This window comes from Ochotona curzoniae, unplaced genomic scaffold (genome assembly GCF_017591425.1).
Source record: "Ochotona curzoniae isolate NIBS_2020 unplaced genomic scaffold, NIBS_Ocur_1.0 contig_4516, whole genome shotgun sequence".
NCBI classification, from domain to species: domain Eukaryota; kingdom Metazoa; phylum Chordata; class Mammalia; order Lagomorpha; family Ochotonidae; genus Ochotona; species Ochotona curzoniae.
The window spans coordinates 2569117-2591425 of NW_024466313.1; the positions used below are offsets into that span (position 1 = coordinate 2569117).

At 62.6% G+C, this 22309-nt stretch overlaps 1 protein-coding gene across 2 annotated transcripts in view; it reads right to left on the minus strand.

The window, feature by feature from the left end:
* PRDM15 (PR/SET domain 15) overlaps positions 1 to 21898 on the minus strand; it is a 32160-nt gene extending 10262 nt beyond the window's left edge. The window contains exons 1-17 of one of the 2 annotated variants that reach the window (XM_040986649.1): positions 21849 to 21898; positions 20761 to 20854; positions 19120 to 19273; positions 17701 to 17953; positions 16394 to 16495; positions 13832 to 14053; positions 11742 to 11880; positions 11026 to 11207; positions 10215 to 10309; positions 9985 to 10072; positions 7355 to 7522; positions 5459 to 5553; positions 2749 to 2880; positions 1790 to 1924; positions 1230 to 1393; positions 849 to 928; positions 161 to 280 (exon numbers count right to left, since the gene is read on the minus strand). In XM_040986649.1, the coding sequence (XP_040842583.1) occupies positions 161 to 280; positions 849 to 928; positions 1230 to 1393; positions 1790 to 1924; positions 2749 to 2880; positions 5459 to 5553; positions 7355 to 7522; positions 9985 to 10072; positions 10215 to 10309; positions 11026 to 11207; positions 11742 to 11880; positions 13832 to 14053; positions 16394 to 16495; positions 17701 to 17953; positions 19120 to 19273; positions 20761 to 20854; positions 21849 to 21885 (2260 nt within the window). In that variant the 5' untranslated portion in view covers positions 21886 to 21898. Of the gene's footprint in view, positions 1 to 160; positions 281 to 848; positions 929 to 1229; positions 1394 to 1789; positions 1925 to 2748; positions 2881 to 5458; positions 5554 to 7354; positions 7523 to 9984; positions 10073 to 10214; positions 10310 to 11010; positions 11208 to 11741; positions 11881 to 13831; positions 14054 to 16393; positions 16496 to 17700; positions 17954 to 19119; positions 19274 to 20760; positions 20855 to 21848 lie in introns of both variants that reach the window. The other variant, XM_040986650.1, reaches the window with a different exon arrangement.
* Between the last annotated feature and the right edge of the window lie 411 nt (positions 21899 to 22309).

Consider the following 22309-nt stretch of genomic DNA (forward strand, 5'->3'; position numbering starts at 1 on the left):
CTTACCCGGAGCTGCACAACTGCAGGGCGTCGCTCCTGCACCCCAGACGGCCCGGTGCCTGTGTGGGGGTCCTGCCTGCTCCCCAGCTTTGCTCCTAGGTGTCCCGGCGCTCTCCCTGGGGTGCAGCTGCGGTGTCTGTCTCTGGAGCTCCAGGGCCTACCTTTCCCGCACTCGGCGCACAGGTACTCCCGGATGTTGTCGTGCACCCGCATGTGCTCCTTGAGCATGTCCTTCCTGGCGAATGACTTCCCGCACTGCTCACAGGCGTGGCTCTTCACACCTGCCCACGCACACGCAGCTGCTCAATGCCAGGGCCCTGGGGGCGGGGCTCCGGGGGCAGGACTGCGTGGGGGCGGGGCTCGGGGGCGGGGCTCCGGGGACAGGACTGCGTGGGGGCGGGGCTCCGGGGGCAGGACTTCATGGGGTGGGATCCTGGGGTGGGACTTCAGCGGGGGATGGGGCTCTGGGGGCGGGGCTTCAGTGGGGCGGGGCTCTGGTGGGCAGGGCTGGCTCTGGTGGGCGGGGCTCCAGCAGGGGGCAGGGCTCTGGCCCTGGTGGGGGTTGAGCTCTGGCTCTGATGGGTTGGGGCCTTACTCTGGTGGGGGCGGGACCTGGCTCTGAAGGGGTGGGCCGTACTCTGGTGGGGGCAGGGCTCTGGCTTTGGTGGGGGCGGGGCTCCAGTGGGGTGGGGCCTGGCTCCGATGGGGGCGGGCCCTGGCTCTGGTGGGTGGGGCTCCGATAGGGGTTGGCCCTGGTGGGGGCGGGGCTCTGGCCCAGGTGGGTGGGAACTGGCTCTGGTGGGTGGGGCTCCGACAGGGGGCAGGCCCTGGCCCTAACGGGCACCCCACCTGTGTGGATGAGCTTGTGGCGCTCCAGGTTGCCGATGCTGTTGAAGATCCGCCCGCAGATCTCACACGGGTGGATGTACCTGCACGCAGAGAGCCACGGTCAGCGGCAGCCCAGGCGGGGATGGAGGAGGAGGCAGGCCCGGGGCTGCCGGGCACCAGGCGTGCAGGGCTGGAGTGGCCCGGAAGGAGGCCGACAAGGACACACACACAGGGAGGGCCTGGTGGCCTGGCTGAGCCCTCCACGCAGCCACCGAGGGTCTCCCGCCAGACAGACCACGTGGGCAGAGTCCACGCAGGGTGCAGCCAAGAGGGTGAGGAGCGAGCGTGGGAGCAGGCGTGGAGCAGCTGGCCCTGGCGCCCCACGTGGACGGCCTCACTCACTTCTGCACGTTGGGGTCGGGCAGGTTCTCGCGGTGGATGACCATGTGGGCGTGGTAGGTGGCCTTGAGCGCGAAGCGGCGGTTGCAGATGCTGCAGCCGTGGCCCTTCTCCTTGTGCACCTCCATGATGTGCCTCAGATACTCCTTGCCGCGGCCGAAGGTGAGCTGCGGGGCAGGCAGGCCACTGCTAACGTCCGCCCGGCCCCTGCACCCAGGGCTGCCTGGGGGAGGAGGACTGGGGTGCAGCCCCGCAGAAGCTAACCCACCCCTGAGCGGCCAGTCCCCACACAGCGGGACCATGGGGGCTTCAGCTCAGGGCCTCACACAAGACCCAGACTGCCAGGGTCAGCACAGGCACGAATGTGGGCTCCCAGCCCCAGGATGGCAGTGGCCAGGAAGCCCTGGGCCAGGCAGGGGGGAGGAGCCTCTTCGGGCCCCGCCTAGGGAGGGAGGAGCCTTTCCAGGTCACGCCCAGGGAGGGAGGAGCCTCTCCTGGCCCCACCCAGGGAGGGAGGAGCCTCTCGGGCCACACCTCCAGGCCACCCCCATCCCAGCGGGTACCTGGCAGCGCTTGCAGCTGTACTTGTGCGGCTCGGAGCCGGCGCTCTCATCAGAGTTGTCGTCATTCTCCTCTGAGGAGATCCCAATCTTGCCGATAAACTCTTCCCGCTGGTGGTCGTCCATGAGGGCGATGTCCTAGGGAGACAGGTCTATGCTGGACATCATCTACACAGCCTGCACTGACCCGTCCACATGGCCTGCTCTGATATCGTCTATACCGCCTGCACTGACCCCGTCACCACAGCCTGCACTGACACCATCTATACTGCCTGCACTGACCCCGTCACCACAGCCTGCACTGACACCATCTATACCGCCTACACTGACCTCGTCCCCACAGCCTGCACTGACCCCGTCACCACAGCCTGCACTGACCCCGTCTCCACGGCCTGCACTGACCCCGTCTCCACGGCCTGCACTGACCCCGTCTCCACGGCCTGCACTGACCCCGTCTCCACGGCCTGCACTGACCCCGTCTCCACGGCCTGCACTGACACCGTCTATACCACCTGCACTGACCCCGTCTCCACGGCCTGCACAGACCCCGTCTCCACGGCCTGCACTGACCCCGTCTCCACGGCCTGCACTGACCCTGTCTCCACGGCCTGCGCTGACCCCGTCTCCACGGCCTGCACTGACCCCGTCTCCACGGCCTGCACTGACCCCGTCTCCACGGCCTGCGCTGACCCCGTCTCCACGGCCTGCACTGACCCCGTCTCCACGGCCTGCACTGACCCCGTCTCCACGGCCTGCGCTGACCCCGTCTCCACGGCCTGCGCTGACCCCGTCTCCACAGCCTGCACTGACCCCGTCTCCACGGCCTGCACTGACCCCGTCTCCACGGCCTGCACTGACCCCGTCTCCACAGCCTGCACTGACCCTGTCTCCACAGCTGCACTGACCCCGTCTCCACGGCCTGCGCTGACCCATGACCCCTGACCCATGGCCCTGACCGACACCTTGAAGTGGACGTGGATGTGGTCCCTGAGCACGTCCACACGGAAGAACCTGCGCCCGCAGATCTCACAGGTGTACTTCTTGTCGCCATGGGTCAGCAGGTGCTTGTTCATGTTGCTGCGGCAGGAGAAGACCTGTGGGCAGAGTGTGGCGGCTGAGGGCTGTGGGGGACATGAGCCTGCCCCTGCCCGGGCCCCACTGGGCGAGCCCCGGCAGGCGCTGAGGCCCTGGGAGATGCCCGAGCCGCAACGCCAACGCTCGACCGACTGCTCGGCCATTCCAGCCTTCGCATGACAGGCGGCCCCACTCGCAGAGGACACACGCGAGGGGACTTCGCGACATGAGCTCATCTCCGCTCCATTCTCCGTGGACCTTTTTAAGGTCCAACTCTAGGAATGAGTCCCTCCAGGCTTTGCCATGTCACTCAGCTCAATCCTTAGCTCGCCTAACTACTCCACTAGGACAGGAGCCACAGAAGCCCCTGCTATCCTCTAACGCCGGTGACACAGGAGGCGACCCGCGGGCTGCAGGGGGCCCAGGCATGTTCACAACACCCCTCAGCTTCTGGATTTTTCCCAGCCCAGGAGCTGGACTGGCACTCACTCCCCACAAGCACGTGGCTGGGGCTAGGACAAGGCGGGCAGCTGAGAGTGCCACCAGGGCGCCAGGAGCCACCCACTGTTAGCAGGGGTCTCCGGGTGGAGCCCACCTTCACGTGTAGGTCACCAAGAGCTCAGCTGGTGGCCCGTCTGCCAACAGAGAGCTTGAGAGAAGCCGAGACAGACAGAGGGCTAACACATATGGGGCTGTCTTGGTCCCAGATTTGCCCCCCAGTACCTCGACCACCACCTAGGGATTCCGGCAGGTGGCAGGGTCAGCAGGTGGCAGCACACAGCACCCTCGCTATAGTTTCACTTTTCATGGTGTCTGCAACCAGAAGTCCACCATGGTCTAAAAAACACCAGCGGGAGAATCCCACGGACGCCTGCCCTGCAGTGTAGTGCCACCTGAGCAGCACGGTGGACTGGCCCCTGCCAGCTCCAGGCCATCTCAGGCATAAGGAAGAAGTGGGTGTGCGTGGGGCCAAGGGCTCAGCACTGCCCCTGCACACGGGGGCTGTACTCCCATGACGTCACAGGCCCGAGAGGGAGGCACCTGGCAAGAGCTCAGAATCCGAGGCTGAAACGCACTGGGTCCCACAGCCCGCCTGGACCTGGCAGAGCCAGTCCACCAACACGCGTGGTGAGATGCACCTAAGTGCTGGCCCTCGGGCCATCCAACGTTCTCCCTGGGGACCACAGGAGCGCCACACACAGAGTACACAGGCTGTGTGTCCACCTGTGCCCGGGGACCAGGCCAGCAGGCTCACCCTAGTGTCCCCCTGGCAACCCTGTGCACTCCCCACCTTGGCCCGTGGCGGAGCTCCACGCCCCATGCCATGTGGCCAACCTGCTTCCTTTCGGTGCACTCTCGGTTGGGAGGAAAAAGAAAATTGAAGGAAACTCCACGGGAAGGTGCAGCTTTCCATCGCCTCCCACACCCCTTGCCTGGGCCAGGGCAGGGGCACCCAGAGTGCAGCACTGCTCCCATCCATACCACCACGGGTGGCACGTGAGGCAATGCCCCCTCCAGCTGAGGCCAGGCAAGGGACCTTGGCTTGCAGTGCATGGTCCAGCTGCCCATTCTCAGCCTCAGAGTTGAGGCTGAGGAACAAGGGACAGCACTCCCAGCGGAGGCCAGCGGGCCAGCTGGCACACTGTCCCTGCCCCCCAGCAGGCCAGGTTAGGCTGCCGTGGGCCAGCCCCCCAGAGGCCTTGTGTCCCCTCCCTACCAGGACAAGGTTGCAGACACCTGCAAGCAGAGTGTGATCCCGAGAGGGGCTGCTGGCATGCCTGGTCCCTGGGGAACAGCACCCTCCTTCCTCACTGGCTTGCTCTGCTCCCTCCCTGTGAGGAAGTATGGAACAACAGCTGACATGGGCAAGACAACTAACTCTGGGGCAGGACAGCCAACGTGGGGCAGGACAGCCAACTTCAGGGAAGGACAGTCAACACCGGGGCAGGACAGCTGACATGGGGCAAGACAGCCAATGCCAGTGCTGGATAGCCAACATGGGGCAGGACAGCCAACCCCGGGACAGGACAGTCAACCCCAGGACAGGACAGCCAACCCCGGGGCAGGACAGCCAACATGGGACAGGACAGTCAACCCTGGGGCAGGACAGCCAACATGGGGCAGGACAGTCAACCCTGGGGCAGGACAGCCAATGCCAGTGCTGGATAGCCAACATGGGGCAGGACAGCCAACCTGACACCAGGGCAGGGTGCAGTGTGAGGAGACCTGAGCTAAAACCTCAATATGCAGGGGATGGTGCTGTGGTACAGCAGCCTAAACTCCCACCTGTGATGCTAACATTCCATGTGAGTGCTGGTTCCAGTCCTGGCTGCTCTACTTCCCTCCCAGCTCCCTATTAATGCAATGCTGGGAAGGCAATGAAAGACAGCGCCAGTGTTTGGGCCCCGGCACCCACCCACGTGGGAGACCCAGATGAAGCTCCTGTGGCCATCTGGGGAAGCAAACCAGCAGATGGCCACTCTTTCCCTATCTCTCTCTCTCTCTGCACCTCTGCCTTTCAAATAAGTACATAAATATATGAGGCAGGAAATGATATGCTTTCTGTCCCGGCTTCCCGCCTCAGTCTTGGGGCTTTACCTTGCCACACACAGGACATCCAGAAGGTTCCTTCTTGTAGCGGACCAAGCTCTCCCCGCTGGCCTCCAGGTCTTCCCGCTTCACCCGGCGCACCCCTGAAACAACAATCCCCCCGACCCCCAGGCAGAGTGAGGACACGGTGATGGCTCAGTCTGGCCAGCCCCTCCCACGTGGCGGGGTCGGCGCTGCACGGTCACTCCCCAGCGCCGTCCCAGCTGAGGAAGGAGGCTGTGAGCAGCCCTGGGCTGGGGTCCCAGGCTGGGGTCCCGGGCTGGGGTCCTGCAGCACCCGCAGCTGCCGCGTTTGGAAACCCAAGGACACGCAGCAAGACACTTCACAGCCTGTAAGACCCTGCTTTCACTTCATCCAGAAGCTTGAGACCACATGAGGATTCCTTCTGGAATTATCTTTTTAATTAAAGCAGAACCCTGGCCAAGGTGAGCCTCAGCAGGTGCTCAGGCACCAAAACCTGCAGGCGGGCGGGCACAGGCTGCACATCTTCCTGGAGGCCGCGGAAGGTCAGCGCAGGGGGACACGGAGGAGCACGGCCCAGTGCATAGCACCGCGGCTCTGCAGGGACAGGCCCACTTCACAAACAGCTCGGCTTGCCTAGTCACGTCTCCCTTCCAACAAGCATACACCCAGCTGGGTCATGTTCTCCCCAAGGCTGGCACTGTGCTGCAGTGGGTTCAGCCACTGCTTGCTATGCTGGCAGCCCACCCTGGGGCGCCTCTCAAGTCCCAGCTGCTCTGTTCCTGACCCAACTTTCTATGAACGCTTCCGGGAGGCAGCAGGTGACAGCCCAATGTGCTTTTGCCCCCGCCCCCTGTGTGGGAGACCAGGATGGTGCTTCTGGCTCCAGGCTTCGGACTGGCTCAGCCCTGGCTACTGCGGCCATCCCCTGCCCCTGTGCAGGAGACCAGGATGGAGCTCCTGGCTCCGGGCTTCGGACTGGCTCAGCCCTGGCTACTGCGGCCATCCCCTGCCCCTGTGCGGGAGACCAGGATGGAGCTCCTGGCTCCGGGCTTCGGACTGGCTCAGCCCTGGCTACTGCGGCCATCCCCTGCCCCTGTGCGGGAGACCAGGATGGAGCTCCTGGCTCCGGGCTTCGGACTGGCTCAGCCCTGGCTACTGCGGCCATCCCCTGCCCCTGTGCGGGAGACCAGGATGGAGCTCCTGGCTCCGGGCTTCGGACTGGCTCAGCCCTGGCTACTGCGGCCATCCCCTGCCCCTGTGCAGGAGACCAGGATGGAGCTCCTGGCTCCGGGCTTCGGACTGGCTCAGCCCTGGCTACTGCGGCCATCCCCTGCCCCTGTGCGGGAGACCAGGATGGAGCTCCTGGCTCCGGGCTTCGGACTGGCTCAGCCCTGACTGTTGCGGCCATCTGGGGGAGTGAACCAGTGGATGGGAAGTTGCTCTTTCTTCCCTTTGCTTTTGTTCTTTCAATGAAATCAATCCATCTTTAAGAAAATGCCTGGCAGTACGTGGGCCACGAAGTGCTGCCCATTTGAGGCTGGCCAGTGACACGGAAGCCGTTCATCACCAGAACAAAAACTCTGACCTAAGGGATGACATCATCCCGAAATCCGAGAGGGACCAGCATTCTGGTAAAGCATGTTAAGCTGCCATCTGCAACCCCAAGTATCCTAGAAGGGCACCAGTCCCACCTCTGGCTGCTCCACTTCAGATCTGGCTCCCTACTAACAAATCTGGGAGAGCAGCAGGGGATGGCGCATAGGGCTGGGGCCCCTGCAGCCACATGGGAGACCCAGAGGAAGCTCTTGGCTCCTGGCGTGGGCCAGCTGCAGCTGTGTGGAAGGTGAGCCGGTGGGTGGGATCTGTGTCTTCCTCTCTCCCTGTGTCATCCCTCTGGCCCGAGGCCAGCTGGGGGCTCACCCTCCAGGTGGCGCCGCTGGTGGTCCAGCATCACGTCCTTGCGGTAGAACATCTTGCTGCAGACCTGGCAGGCGAACTTCTTGTCGCCGTGCTTCTTCTTGTGCTTGGACAGGTTGCTGTTGGTGGAGAAGAACCGGGAGCACATCTCGCACTGGAACGTCTTGTCGTCTGCAGAGAGCAGCATACGCGCATGCACACAGAGGGCGGCGTGCCGTCAGCACAGGGACCCGGCCCGCTCGGCTGCCGCAGCAGCACGGGGCCATGACACAGCCAGCCACCGCCCGCCACCCCCACACCCAGCACCTCCAAAGCTCCCCTATCATTCAGCAAACAGGGCTGTGACCGGGTGTTCCCCAGTGGACAAGCACGAACCCCACACCCTGTACTCGGCTGTGACTCCACACACCTCACCTCTGCTCCCTCCTGCAGCCAACCGAGCACCCAGGCAGCACCCGAGCTGCGCCACACACCTGCTTTCCCAGATACCTGGGAACCCCCTGCTCACCCCCAGGCCTCCTGGCACTCACCAGGGGCCTTGTCGGCCAGGTATGAACGCACAGGGAAAGTGATGGATGTGGGAGGTACCAGTGTGGTGGCACAGGTACAATGCCCTCCCCAGGGGACAGCTGGCGCTGTATTCCCGCCTGGGCTGTCGTGGGCTCTGAGATGCGGTCAGCGTATGCACAACGCACAGATCCATGCAGCACAGGCTGTACCCTGCTTGCCAGGAACCTGCCTTCCCTGCAGGGCCAGCCCACACCGTCTCAGGACCCCTTTCTGGTCTCTCACGGCTAGCCTCCAGGGAAGGGGACCCTGTCTGTGTTGGGGAGCTGCTGGGCCTCCCCTGCCAGAGTCAGCTGGAGGCACGGAGCTAGCCCCATCTTTCCAGGCCGTGGTCCACCTGCCAGGCCTGGGGCTCAGCTGGCTGGTCATTTCACTCTAGGGACCCTGATCTGTGGCCAGGGGTTGAGCTGGGGACTGAGGAGCCATGAGGCCACAGGCAGGCCCCCAAGCACCACAGCCAGATACCCTCAGCACGGCAGGACAGGGCATGGCAGTGGGACCCCGGCCCTGAACCTCCCTGGACTGTGAGGTCACCAGCTACAGTCTGTCGAGCCCCCAAGCTTGCCTCCTGCTCAAACACACCTCTTCTCTAATTCCACCCTTGCTTTCTTCCTGTCCGGGCCCCACCGCAGGGCAGGTATCCCGTTGCCGGGGGTAGCGTTTTCATCAGCCTCTCTCTGGCTACCCCACCTGCTCTCGGCACACCCCTATCTTCCTTAGCACTGTCTGGTGCAGTAGGCGATGTAGCCACATGACCTGGGAGGTGTGTTGCTGTGACAGCTTTCACGCGGTGCTCCGTGGGGAGCACTGTGGCTCTGCTGGCACCCCAACCCTGCCCATGAATCTGGGCGCCTGTGCATTTCAGCTTCCTTCTCCACGTCCGTCTGCATGGAGAAATGGCTGGGAGCCCACTGGAGGCCTTCCCTTCCCCCGCCTGCCGCACTCCTGCATGGGACGCAGGGCCCGTCTGTCAGCATGCCCTGCGCCCAAGGGAAATGGGGCTGCACCCCAAGGTTCTTGGAAATGGAGACACTTGCAGCACACCCCAAGTTCCTCCACAAGTTTCCGAGGAGGTTGCTTCCTGCCATGCCTGCTGCACAGAACTACTGTGCCACGGGAGCAAGGCCACGTGGTGGACACAGGTGGGAGCAGTCCCAGCCTCCACTAGGGGACCTCGGGGCGAACAGGCCGATCACCAAGGACGGCACTGCAGACGTGGGCCTGTGCCACACCAGCCTTCGGTCAGCACAGGGTCAGTCTGGAACAGAACAGAACAGGCCCCGGGGGCGAGGAAGACATGTGACAGACCTCACAAGAATAGGGGGTGGCATCGAAGGCTCACCCAGTGCGTCATTAAGCCAGCTGCCATGGGGTCCCCCGCCTAGTCTGCTGTGAACCCTGGAGGCAGCAATGCAGAGACCCTGTGATGTCCCCAACCCCGCTCTTGCTCAGTAACTGCCACAAGAAGCAGCGGGGAACGGGGAGGGCCCCCTGAGGCCATGCAGAAAACTGCAGCCAACAGGCAGGGCAGTCTGGTCAGGCCTCTGTGCTGGGGGGATTCATGCCATGCACACGTTTCTGTAACTAGAGACCTGCTGGCTGCCCAGCACAGCCCACGGGCCAGACAAAGCCCAAGCAGAGTTCTCTGTCACCTCTGTACTTGGGTGGACCAAGAGAAACAGTCCCCGCCAGGCAGCATCAGCCCCTGACCTGGGTGCTGGCAGGTGCAACAGGGAAGGACAGATGGCTCACAGGTGGGTGTGTGGGGACGGAGAAAGTCTGTAATTTGCCCTTCTAGTGGAGCACAGTCCCCTACCCCATTGTCGCCTCCTCGGGCAGGTTCCCACACCCTCCCCGCGCACAGCACTTCCCAGGGCCTCAGACCCCGGAGATGGAAGAAGTCAGCAGACATGCCTTCTGGCCTACGCGCATCTGCTAGAGCGAGCAGCAGCTGCTGGGGGCAAGGCGGGCAGTGGGCTGAGCGCTCTGGCCCACGCCCTGCATCCCTGAAGCTCCGCCCCGTCCCTGCCCCTCTGGCTGCTGCCAGGACGCCAAGCGCACCTCACCTGTCCTGCAGTTGTGGAACTCGAGCGCGCTCTCGATGCGGAAGGTCTTCTCGCAGGTGCCGCAACGGTACCGGAACTCACTGTCGACCTGGTGGGACGGCCTGGCGGTGAACGGACGCCTGGCCCTGACCCCACCGGGAGTGGGCATCCGCATGGCACGCCCACGGCGCGCAGCCAGCGCCCCCTCCTGACTCCCCAGCACGCAGTCGCGGGGTCAGGCGCCCACACACCTCGTTGCGGCTGTGCTTGTAGGACACGTGCTGCTTCAGGCTCTCCTTGCGGCTGAAGAGCTTCGCGCACTCCTCACACTTGAACAGCTTGTCACCTGCGGGGGCGACGCAGACAGGTGCGTCAGGCAGGTGCGTCAACGCAGGGCGGGGCGCCCCGCAGGGGGTGGGGGCGCCCTGCTGGGTGTGGGGGCGCCCTGCTGGGTGTGGGGGCGCCCTGCTGGGTGTGGGGGCGTCCCGCTGGGGGGGGCGTCCCGCAGGGGGTGGGGGCGTCCCGCTGGGGGTGGGGGCGCCCCGCAGGGGGTGGGGGCGTCCTGCTGAGGGGGGCGTCCCGCTGGGGGTGGGGGCCCCGCAGGGGGTGGGGGCGCCCTGCTGGGTGTGGGGGCGTCCCGCTGGGGGGGGCGTCCTGCTGGGGGGGGCGTCCCGCAGGGTGTGGGGGCGTCCCGCTGGGGGTGGGGGCGCCCCGCTGGGTGTGGGGGCGTCCCGCAGGGGGTGGGGGCGTCCCGCAGGGGGTGGGGGCGTCCTGCTGAGGGGGGGCGTCCTGCTGGGGGTGGGGGCGCCCCGCAGGGGGTGGGGACGTCCTGCTGAGGGGGGGCGTCCCACAGGGGGTGGGGGCGTCCCGCAGGGGGTGGGGGCGTCCTGCTGGGGGTGGGGGCGTCCCGCAGGGGGTGGGGGCGTCCTGCTGAGGGGGGGCATCCTGCTGGGGGTGGTGGCGCCCTGCAGGGGGTGGGGACGTCCTGCTGAGGGGGGGCGTCCCGCAGGGGGTGGGGGCGTCCCGCAGGGGGCCGGCTGGGGGCGCCCCACAGGCCCTCACCGTGCGAGCGCACGTGCCGGCTTAGGTTACTGCTATTCTGGAAGACCTTGCTGCAGGCCCCACACTGGTACACGCGCTGGTGCCCCGCTAGCTGCTTGCTCAGCTTGCGCCGCAGGCCGTGTCTGTTGGACAGGATGAGGCTCCGCTTGAGGGCCATGGTGCTGCTCGGGTGGTGGCTGAACCTGCGACAGGTCAACAAGGAAGCTGGAGAGAACGGCAAAGCCGTACAGCAGCGAAACCCGCCATCTCAAACGGCGGCAAAATGGGTGCTGGTTCGCGTCCTCGTTGCCCCACTTCCCAGCCAGCCCCCTGCTTGTGGCCTGGGAAGGCAGCGGAGGACGGCCCAAAGACCCGGCACCCGTGTGGGAGACCTGGTTTTAGCCTGCCTGACCCAGCCCGGCCTGGGCAATGCAGCCATGAGGGGGAGTGAACCAAAGGAGAGAAAAATCTCTTTCAAATAATTAAATAAATCTTAAAAATAAATAAATAAAAATACACGGCAAATTATATCTTGCACGCATTTCACCAGAATAAGCAAACTTGATGTTCACATACATTTAACTCCTGAGTTCCGGAAGCTTCCTGCTTGCCCAGCATGTGTGTCCAGCCACAGGAGATGAAGCGACCGTCCCGTCCTGCTGCAGGCCTGGGCAGTGCCTCATTCCCGGAGGGCTTGGCGGCTACCATGGGGCACCGGGCTGCCAGGAGGGACTTACTTTGGCACCGTGCTGACGTCACTCGTGGTGGTGGTGGTGGCGGCAAACTTCCCGAATACCAGCTCCATGATGCGCTCGTCCGGCGTAGCGGCTGCAGGCTCATCCGGGGGCACCTCGGTGACAATCTCTGCCACCCGCTCTGTGACAAGAGGACACGACAAGGCAAGTCACTGGGGGGGGGGAGGGTTGTGACAAGTCCCCCCAGGGGGACACAGCACACCAAACCACTGGGGCAGCAGCATCAAAGCTGCAGATGCAATCGTTAAAACGAACGTGGAGACACCCTAACCTGCACACACAGAAAGCCACAGGGATGCCCACACTCCCGAGGGTCTCATGACCTCAACTTCTCTTCGGCCCAATGACAGGGGTGGCATGCTTTCACCTAGCGCTAACCCTGAGAGCCACTGAGAAGAACTTCTTTTGGAACTGGCACAGTGACCTAGGAGGCGCCGGGATCCCATACAGGCACCAGTTTGTGTCCCGGCTGCCCAATGCACTTCCCATCTAGCTCCCTGCTTGTGACCTGAGGAAGCAGTTGAGGATGGCCCAAAGCCTTGGGACCCTGCACCCATGTTGGAGACCCAGAAGCTCCTGCCTCCTGGCTGCAGATCAGCTCAGCTCTAGCCATTGGCAGCCACTTGGGGAGTGACCCAATAGCTGGAAAATCTGTCTCTATCTGTGACTCTTTCAAAAAAAGACTGACTCATGTTTAGAAAAAGGAGGCTCTAAAAAAAGAAAAAGAAAAAGGCTCTGACAGCGGTCATCCTTTTGTGCAAGGGCCCGGGATCTGCCAGCCAGTCACAGCCCACGGGGCCAGCGCTGTGAGCACCCAAGGGACCCAGTCACCGCTTCCTGTGGCTCTGCCCCTCAACAGTCCACCTGCCAGTGACCTCAGGGGGACAGCCACGTCCAAGCCCCTCTGCCCCCCACTGCCCAGAGGAGAGAAAAGGTGGGAGCTGAGCCCCTCTCCTAAGGTCTCCCTTGGGATCCTGGGCAGGATGAGAGATGGCATCTCACTCTCTCAGCCAGTGTCTGCACAGCACGGCATAAAAACCCCGGCATAGCCCCACCTCCAGACGGCAGAGAGCCACAACTGAGGCCACTGCACAACGGGTCCCGGGGAACAGCCACACACTGCACAGCGAGGCCTGGGACAGCCACACACTGCACACTGCACAGCACAGCCCCAGGACAGCCACACTGCACAGCGAGGCCTGGGACAGCCACACACTGCACACTGCACAGCAGGGCCCCAGGACAGCCACACACTGCACAGCAGGGCCCCAGGACAGCCACACACTGCACAGCAGGGCCCCGGGACAGCCACACACTGCACAGTGGGGCCCCTAGACAGCCACACACTGCACAGCGGGGGCCCCGGGACAGCCACACACTGTACACTGCACAGTGGGGCCCCAGGACAGCCACACACTGCACGGTGGGACCCTCTGGGGACAGCCACACACTGCACAGCGGGGCCCCAGGACAGCCACACACTGCACAGCAGGGCCCCGGGACAGCCACACACTGCACACTGCACAGCGGGGCCCCAGGACAGCCACACACTGCACGGTGGGACCCTCCGGGGACAGCCACACACTGCACAGTGGGGCCCCAGGACAGCCACACACTGCACAGCAGGGCCCCAGGACAGCCACACACTGCACAGCAGGGCCCCGGGACAGCCACACACTGCACAGTGGGACCCTCCGGGGACAGCCACACACTGTACACTGCACAGCAGAGCCCCAGGACAGCCACACACTGCACAGCAGGGCCCCAGGACAGCCACACACTGCACAGCAGGGCCCCGGGACAGCCACACACTGCACAGTGGGACCCTCCGGGGACAGCCACACACTGCACACTGCACAGTAGAGCCCCAGGACAGCCACACACTGCACAGCAGGGCCCCCTGGGACAGCTACACCACATTGGCCCCCACAACCGAGAATCCCGGGGTGAGGTCTCCTTCGCTAATCCCAACGGGCCCCGGACTCCGCAGGGGTCTCTGGTGGGCAGTGAGCACAGAGTCCCGGCCTAGCAGAATCTGTGTCCACCACACTGCCCCGGAGCCCAGCCCCTACCTGTCGGCTCCTTGTCTTCAGCCGGGCCTGGAGGCTGCTCGCCCCGGGCTGCCTTGGGTTTTCTGCCCCGCCGGGGCTTCCTCTTCCGCTCTGCCAAACTCCGGGCTTCAGGCACCATGGCAGCTTCCCCCCGGGGGGCATCCGTCTCCTTCTCGGGTGCCACCTCACTCTGGCCACCTGCTGAAAGGCTTCTGGCATGCTCCAAGTGGCCCAGGAGATGCTCTGCAGGGGAGACGAGCAGTGCCACAGTGAAGCTGTTCCCTCCTCCCTTGGTTTGTTAGTTTTCAATCAGCTAATGATACACCCTGTCACTGGGTGTGCGAACTGGACACACACTGTTCCTGAAAATAAAACCATGTCCACTGCACCAAAGCCAGCCACAGGCCACCTCCCTTGTGCACACGCCTGCACCAATGGGCTCTGGGGCTGGGAGCTTCCAAATCCCGGCGCGGTTTTACAGGCTGAGCATCCACAGCCCCACAGCCCAAATCTGAAATGCTCCCAAACCCTGAACTTCACAACAGCAGGTTGAGGAGGATCGTGGAACAACCTGTTCACTTACGGATCGGGGACTTTATGAACTGCTTCAACACTTTCTTTCCTTTATTTCAAGGCAAAGGGAGAGGGGCTGACGGCCTGTAGTCTCTCCTCTGCTGGTTCACTGCCCAGATCCCTGTAACAGCCAGCAGCCAGAAGCGGGCAACTCGGGGCAGGCATGGCCACCACCTGCCATCCCCGTGGGGAGCTTGGGTCAGGAGCAGAGCCAGGACTGGACCCCAGGCCCTCCAGGAGGAGACACGGCTGACCTAAGGGGCAACGTTCATCGCCAAGCCAAGGCCCGCCCCTGGACTCTGTGACAAAGGAACGTGGGTGACAAGGGCAGGGGAGACAGCATGAAGGTGGCTGCAGGGAGACTAAACACGACCACATACACACACCTGCAAGGAAAGACCCCAGAACACTTCAGAACGCCAATGCGCTTCCCTCCAAAGAATCACATTACAAGCAATTTTGATTTCCTACTTTAATCTTAATTATATTTTCTAATTTTCTGTAGTAAATTGGTAATAACTACACACACACACACTCATATAAAGATTTATTTAATTGATGGGGCCAGCATGGTGGCAGAGCCAGCTAATCTCCCACTTGCAAGCATCAGCGCCCCAAAAGGGCACCAGTTCATGTCTGGGCTGCTCCACGTCCCATGCAGCTCCCAGCTTACAGCCTGGGCAAGCAGCAGAGGACGGCCCGAGGGCCTGCGACCCTGCACCCACACAGAAAACTCGGATGAATTGGCTCAGCTCCGGCCACTGTGGTCATTTGGGGAGTGAGCCAGAGACTTGAAGAGCTCTCTGTGAAATCTGCCTTTCAAATAAAATAAGCCTTAAAAAACAAAAAGATCTTTGCTTCAATTTCAACAGAAGAAAAGTTCAGAGACCACCTAGGAACAAGAGCAAGCAAACACAGGGAGCCAGGGATGGGGTGTGGGTCTGCTCCTTCACACCCCATCTCCTCCAGGGTTCCCGCAGAGTGCAGGACTGCCCGGGCTGCTCAGGGCTCCCCATAGTCCACACCACACAGCACTGGGCTCCCCTTAGCTTGCCCAGCTCCCAAAGGGGTGCCACCGACACGCCAGCAGGCGCTGGGAGAATCCCTGGGCCAACACACGTGGCTCCCCAACAGGTACCAAGTATGCACTGGTCTGACTGCACGCGGGGTGCGCAAACTCGCCACCTTCTCACACTGACCACAAGCAAGAATTCCAGGACTTGTCACAGCGGGGAACATGAGGATACAACCTGCACAAAACAGGGGCTTCCTGGCCTGTGGGCTGAATGGCCACTGTGAGACGCTGGGTGTGCCCTTCACAGACATGGCAGCCTACCCGCTGCTTACAGCACAGCGACCAGCACAGGACACACTTACCAAGCAGAGGACAGACTGACACATCCGTCCACACATCACAGCTGAGATCGGGAGGACACCCCAGGGACGTGGCCTGAAAAGGACCCACCTGACCTGTGACAGAGCTGTCTCCAAGGAATACTCCACTTTGTCTTACTCAAGCTTATCCAGGAAGAACCAGAACACTGTGACCACTGGCCTGGTGCCATGTGCCAGAGCTGGGTGTGCTAGCCACCCAACAGTCCCCTGGGTCACATGCTCATTACCATGTTGAGACCCTGTCCAGGGCACATCCTGCACTCGGCTGAGGTCACGACTCCCTGTGCTGGGGAGTCACATTCGTCTGCACCCCATCAGAACAGGCACATGGAAAGCAACTCCCCAAGTGTGGGACAGAGTCCCCAGGGCACTGGGTGAAGGGACCTGGGGGGCCAAAGCTAAGCTCCCTCCCACCTCAGATGAGCGGTGACTGGCACCCAGCGTGGCCAGCAGAGTGAACGCGGAGGGAGGCCTGGAGCTGCCCACGGCAGACCCCGCAGCCTCTGGTCCTAGTCATGTCTCTGTGGGGAGATCGGGCCACTGTGGGGGCCAAGGCTGGGGCGCCCTGGCAGCCCAGCCTGGCCGCCCATCCCTGCTCCACACCCGGCCACTCACCATTCAGGAGCTGCAGCTCTGGGAAGGCAGCCGAGCACACCTTGCAGACCCACTGGCTGGGCTCGGGCTCTGCCAGGGCGTTGTTCTCTGGGGTGCCCGCAGCTTTAAGACACAAGCGAGAGGGGATCGTAGAGCCCAGTGAGGCTACAGCTGACGGGCTCCCAGGCACCACCTGCGCCGGCTCACTGGGCCCCCGCAACTGTCGCCACTTCCCACGTGAGGGCTGCACACAGGGACCTGGCCCCGGGGCCCCCTGCTGCAGGCTCTGTCCTGGGCTCAGACGCAAAGACCGCAGGGGACCGCAGCACTTTAAGAATGTACATAGTGCAGATCTCCTCAAGGGGTACACACCGACACAGCAGTTGGACCCCGTGCCAGGCGTGGCTGGCCGCAGCCTGGCACTAGGTGTCAGAACTCCATGCTCTGTAACAAGATGACCACCATGCAAACCCATGCAAAAGGAAAGAGGCGGCCAGACTGCAGGTCAACACAGTGGCCACGTGGGGAGGACAGAGCCCACAGCTGTGCTAACTGACCCCCGTCCCCCCGCCCGTCCCCGCCAGCATACAGATCACAGCCGTCCACAGTGCTGGGCCACACGCCAGCCAGGTGTGCAGAATCACACGGGAGACCAGCCCTGCACACAGCACACCTGGGAACCGGTCAGTCACACAGACCAGCCCTCCACACCGGCACCTCGCCCCTGCTCTTGTCATCAACTGGGGCAGAGCTTCTAAGCAGCAGGCCAGAGCGGGCTGTGACACGCGGCTTGCAGCTGGGGAGGAGCCGAACACACGCCCTACAGATCCCGTTCACTGTGCCCTGACTCGTAGAAAGGGTGGGTGGGTGGGCACACATGTGCCTGGTCACAGACACACACACCTGTGTACCCACAAGCACACGGGTGCGTGTGAATACATACATGTACCTACACACACATAAGCCCCTACAGATGAGTGCTCACGGTGTACACACACAAGGCCCACCGAGCCCTCTGCAGAAGCACACGCCACGGAGTCGTGCATGTGAATACACACACTGATCACGTGTGCTCTCTCACATACGCAGGAGGAGGAGGCTGCTCTCCGGTGGCCAGCCGCCCTTTCGCTCCAGATTCTGCTGCCCCGTGACCACAGGCACGCTCCTCGGCCCGCTGAGCTGCTTGCTCCGCCCCACCCCAGGCTCAGCCACTGGACCGGCGCCCCAGAAACAGACCCTGCCCATGTATTCCCAACCAGGCCTGGCTGGGACGGGGGGTGGGGGGGCTCTCGCCCGCAGCGCCCCCGCAGGGCCCGGGCTCAGCGTACCGTGGGCACTGGCGCAGGCCTGCCTCAGCATGGGCTTGTCCATCTTCTTGGCGTAGAAGGCCGCGTACCAGACCCGCAGCTCGGTGCCGGCGGGGATGTCCCGCGAGGTGGTGAAGAACACGTCGCCGCCCTGCTGGTAGGCCGTGAGGTTCTGGTGCTCGGCCTCGGCCGCAGGCCGCACCAGCATCATCCAGTTGCAGTCGTCCTCATTGGAGGTGTCAAAGCACACGGGGTGCCCGTCTTTCTGGAACACCTGGTGGTGGGCGGGCGGGACGGGTTCCTCAGCAGCTCCCACGGCATGGCTGGGAGGACCCTGGGGTGGCCAACTGTGTGGCATCTCCACAGGGGTCTCAGTCCCCGAGAGAGTGGCCGCAGCAGCCGTGTGCGCAGGCAGCCCTCGGCCAGCCGTCTCCCACAGGCCAGGACACGGCCAGGGCAAAGTGGGGTTCACGCGGCCCCCTCACTTTCCTCCATTGGTTGGCTTGTCTGTCAGCAGACCAAGTGCCCTCGCTCTGCTCCTGTGTCAGTGGGCCAAGGCCGCGTGCTGACGGGAGAGCTGCCCTTCACCTGTCCTTCACAGAGCTCTCCGCCGCCCCTTCACAGGGTGGGGGTGCCAGTGGACACGGGGGGCCTGCCTGGCCTGGAGGGGCTTCCACAGGGGCCTCCCCCACTCGGTGCCTTCCCTGCTGGGGCTTGGAGAGCTGCCTGACATACCATCACACGGCAGGTGTGGCTATGTGAAGCCTAAGCATGCGCACAGTGCCCTCCAGTGGGCACACACACAAGACACCACTGGCCATCACGCAAAGCCTGCAGCGTCAGCCAGGGCGCAGGGGACATGAGGGCCCAGGGCTCCTCCCGCACACCACTCAACCACGCACTCTCCTGACCGTTCTGCAAAAACTGATCACCACAAACTTCCCTTGCACGCTTGTGTGACACAAAAACGAGGGGGAAATAAACAGAATAAACAGATATGTCTGTGAAAATGAAGCAGGACTGCACGCAGTGGCTCAGCTAGGTCTTCTTGTCAGCACCAGCACCCTATAAGGGCATGTCCCACCTGCTCCACTTCCCACCCAGCTCCCTGCCTGCGGCCTGGGAAAGCAGCAGAAGACGGCCCAGAGCCTAGAGACCCTGCACCTGCATGGGAGACCCGGAAGAAGCTCCTGGCTTCAGGTTGGCGCAGCTGCAGCCATCGTGGCCACTTGGGGAATGAACGAGGATAAACCGTTCTCTGTGTAAATCTGCCTTTCCAATTAACATAAATAAATCTTGCAAAACTGGAGCAAGTCTATGGCGCTCAGGTTCCTCCCTGCCCCGCCCTGGCACTGCTGGCCCTGACACTCAGTACCCTAACTCCCGGTCACACGGCCACCCGAGCAAAGCCACACGCACCGCCCTGGTGGCTGGCCTCACCTTGAGTGGAAAGGCAGACTCCTTCTCCCACTTGGCGACCCTCCGGGACTCGAAGGGGCCAAACTGCGTGCGCTTGACGAGCTGTGTGACGGCGAACACGCCTTCAGCGCCATCCTCCAGGCGCCGGATCTCCAAGTTGGAAGGCAAGGATGACCTGGAAGTGAACAAGGTGCCACGGACGGCGCTGGCTCACAGCTGCTCCAGCTGGGACGGACGGACAGATGGATGGCCGAGGATGTCCGTGAACCAGGGGCTCTCACAGGCCACCAAGCCACCAGACCCATGGTTCTCAGAGGGGACACAGGAAGAGCTGAGCCTGGGCAGGAGGACTCCCTGGGGCATGGTCACCTGCCCCAGGCGCCTCAGCCCTACACCTACCACCGGGTGCTGCCAAGACCCAGCTGGGCATGCAGCAGTGGGTATGCACTAAAGGACGCACGGAGCTGTCCAGGCTAGGCCAGAGTTCACCTGTGTGTTACAGGGACATGGCGAGCATGCCACAAGGAGGGAGCAGGCGGCAGGAAGCCACCAGCCATTCCACAAGACCTCAGCTGGCTGAGGTGGGCTGCTGCCACCAAGCTGGGAGACTGGACAGGGTGGGGGATGTGAGTGGGCAACTCCACATGGGCTGAGGCTTGGGCTGGTGGCCAACACAGTGGCACAGTGGTTTAAGCCACTATCTGGGGTGCCAGCATTGGTATGGGTGCAGACTAGTTCCCAACCTCGCAGCCCCGCTTCCCATCCAACACCCTGCTTGTGGCCTGGGAGCAGCCAAGGACAGCCCAAAGCCTTGGGACCCTGCACCCGCGTGCGAGACCTGGAAGAAATTTCTAGCTTCAAGATGGCCCAGCTTCAACTGTTGCGACCATCTGGAGAGTGAACCAGCAGATGGAAGATTTTTCTGTAAGTGAGCCTTTCAAATGAATAAGTAAGCTTGTTTACACAGAGTCACTCAAAAGCGAAGGCAGACACCAGGGTACGGGCCCCCGGCGACAGCAGGGCAGATACCAGGGTGTGCGGGCCCCCGGTGACAACAGGGCAGACACCAGGGTGTGGGCCCCCGGTGACAGCAGGGAGACAGGAGGCCACACCTGGAGGGCTGTGGCCATGCGGACAGTGGCTTGGGAAGAAGAGAGCTGACCAGCTCCTAACTGGGGGCAAAATCATTCATCTCGTTGTTTCTGAGTAACACTGTAACTCACACTGAGAAAAAACTTCTGGGGCAAGGGTAGGGGTTCATGGGCTGGGGGCTCCAGCAGAGAGACCCCTGGAACGACACCACTGCTCAGTGACCCCGCTGAGCATGCCCCAGGGCGTCAGGCACCATCGCACAGCAGCTCTGCACACACTGCAGCTGGATGGCAGGGGGAGCTCAGCAGGAAGACCCCCTCCTCCAGGCAGCCAGCTCCTTCAGGGAGCTGTCCTCCCTGTGAGACCTCATGACTCGGGGCCCCCAGCCCCAGGCCATGTGCACCTGCTGGGCCACGTGTGTGCCCACAGGAATGGTTCCCAAGGAGCCTGGACAGACCTGGCTCACTCTGAAGCTACAAGGGGCCCCCACACCCCAGGGGACCCCACGTGGTGTGCAGCTTCCCATCTTCCCCCATCCTGAGTCATAAAGACACAGCTGTGGCCACTCACCTTGCCCTGCTCAGCACGAAGGAGTCTTTCACCGTGACCACGGGGCCCAGCTCGGGACACTCAGAGTCGTGGTACTGGCTGCAGTCCTCGCACCCTGTAAGCAGACATCGGGGCGCGGAGGGTGGGGGGGGCGGGCATCAGGCGATGGGGCACCAACTGGGAGTCAGGGAGGAAGGCCCAGCAGCGTTGGAGACAGCTGGGCAGCCACCAGCTCTCTGCACTCCGCCACACTGCACAGCCCTTCAGTGAGGGCACGGGCACCCCAACACGTACCCCTGTAGAGAACTGGGCATCTCAACAAATACTTGTGTGGGGAGACACTACAGAAACCAGAGTTAGACACAAGTACTCCAACAAATACTCAGGTTACAACAGGAGCGCTCCTACTAACCCCAGCCAACTCAAGTAAGACAGGAGTACTCCGACAAGTACCATCTGGACACGTGAGGAGTGCTTCAACAAGAACTCAAGTGGGGCCACCAGGAACACCTCAAGTAAGCACCCATGTGGAAACATAAGGGGCACTTCAGCAAGTACCCATCTGGAAACATGAGAGGTGCTTCAACAAGCACCCACAAGGAGACCCAGGGGTACCAAGACCAGCACCACTGGAGACCCCAATGATCTAAGACAAGTGCCCATATGGAGACCCAGGGTACTAAGACAAGCACCCAAGTGGAGTCATGAGAAATCCTGAAGCAACAGCCCATGTGGAACCCATCTCAGGGAGAAGACCTTGCTGCCGGCACACTTCCAGCCCCATGGGTCACATCCTTGGTGGCAAAGAACAAACTCCACCTCAAGATGGCCGGCTCACTCCAGTTCACACCAGTTCACACCAGCCACCACCCCTCCTTCCCAGCGCTACCTCAGCTGATGGTTCAGACCAGACCTACCCCCTGCTACAGCTCCGAGAGAAATGACCATATTGAAACCACACCCGCAGCACGGGCTGCTCCCGCCATCAGCGTGCATGTGGAAGCAAGACATGGCTGTGCCTCGGCCCAGCCACCAGGCACCACGCCCGCCAGCTGCCACGACGGCAAGGCAGCCCTCACAGGTGCACGGCAGGTGCACGGGTCACTTACAGATGAACATGATCTCCTCACTGCCATCTTCAGCCATCCCTGACACCTGTTGGGACACGAAAGGGCCTCATTAGTGATGCTCTGGCCAGGACAAAATTTTCAAGCCAGTTCCTCTGGTGGGGCTCTCCCGGGCTGGGAAGAGACACTGCATGGTGTCGGAAACAGGCAGTGGGACCTTCTCTGGTGGGCGGTCAGGGGGCAATGTCTCAGATGAGAGCAGTGGACCTGAAGGGCCCCTGCTAAGATGACAGGGGCGTCAGGAGGTTCACCTTCGCGCCAGCCATCAGCGTCTGCTGGGAAAACTGCAGCAACCCGGAACTTTTTAAGGTACATTTTTGCTGTGGCACCTGCTTGCTGCTTTATGGAGGAGTAGTCCTCAAGGCCAGCCTGGCTGAGCGCAACTTCATTTTTGGTCTTTTAAATTTTATTTTATTTTATTTTTATTAGAAATGCAGATTTAC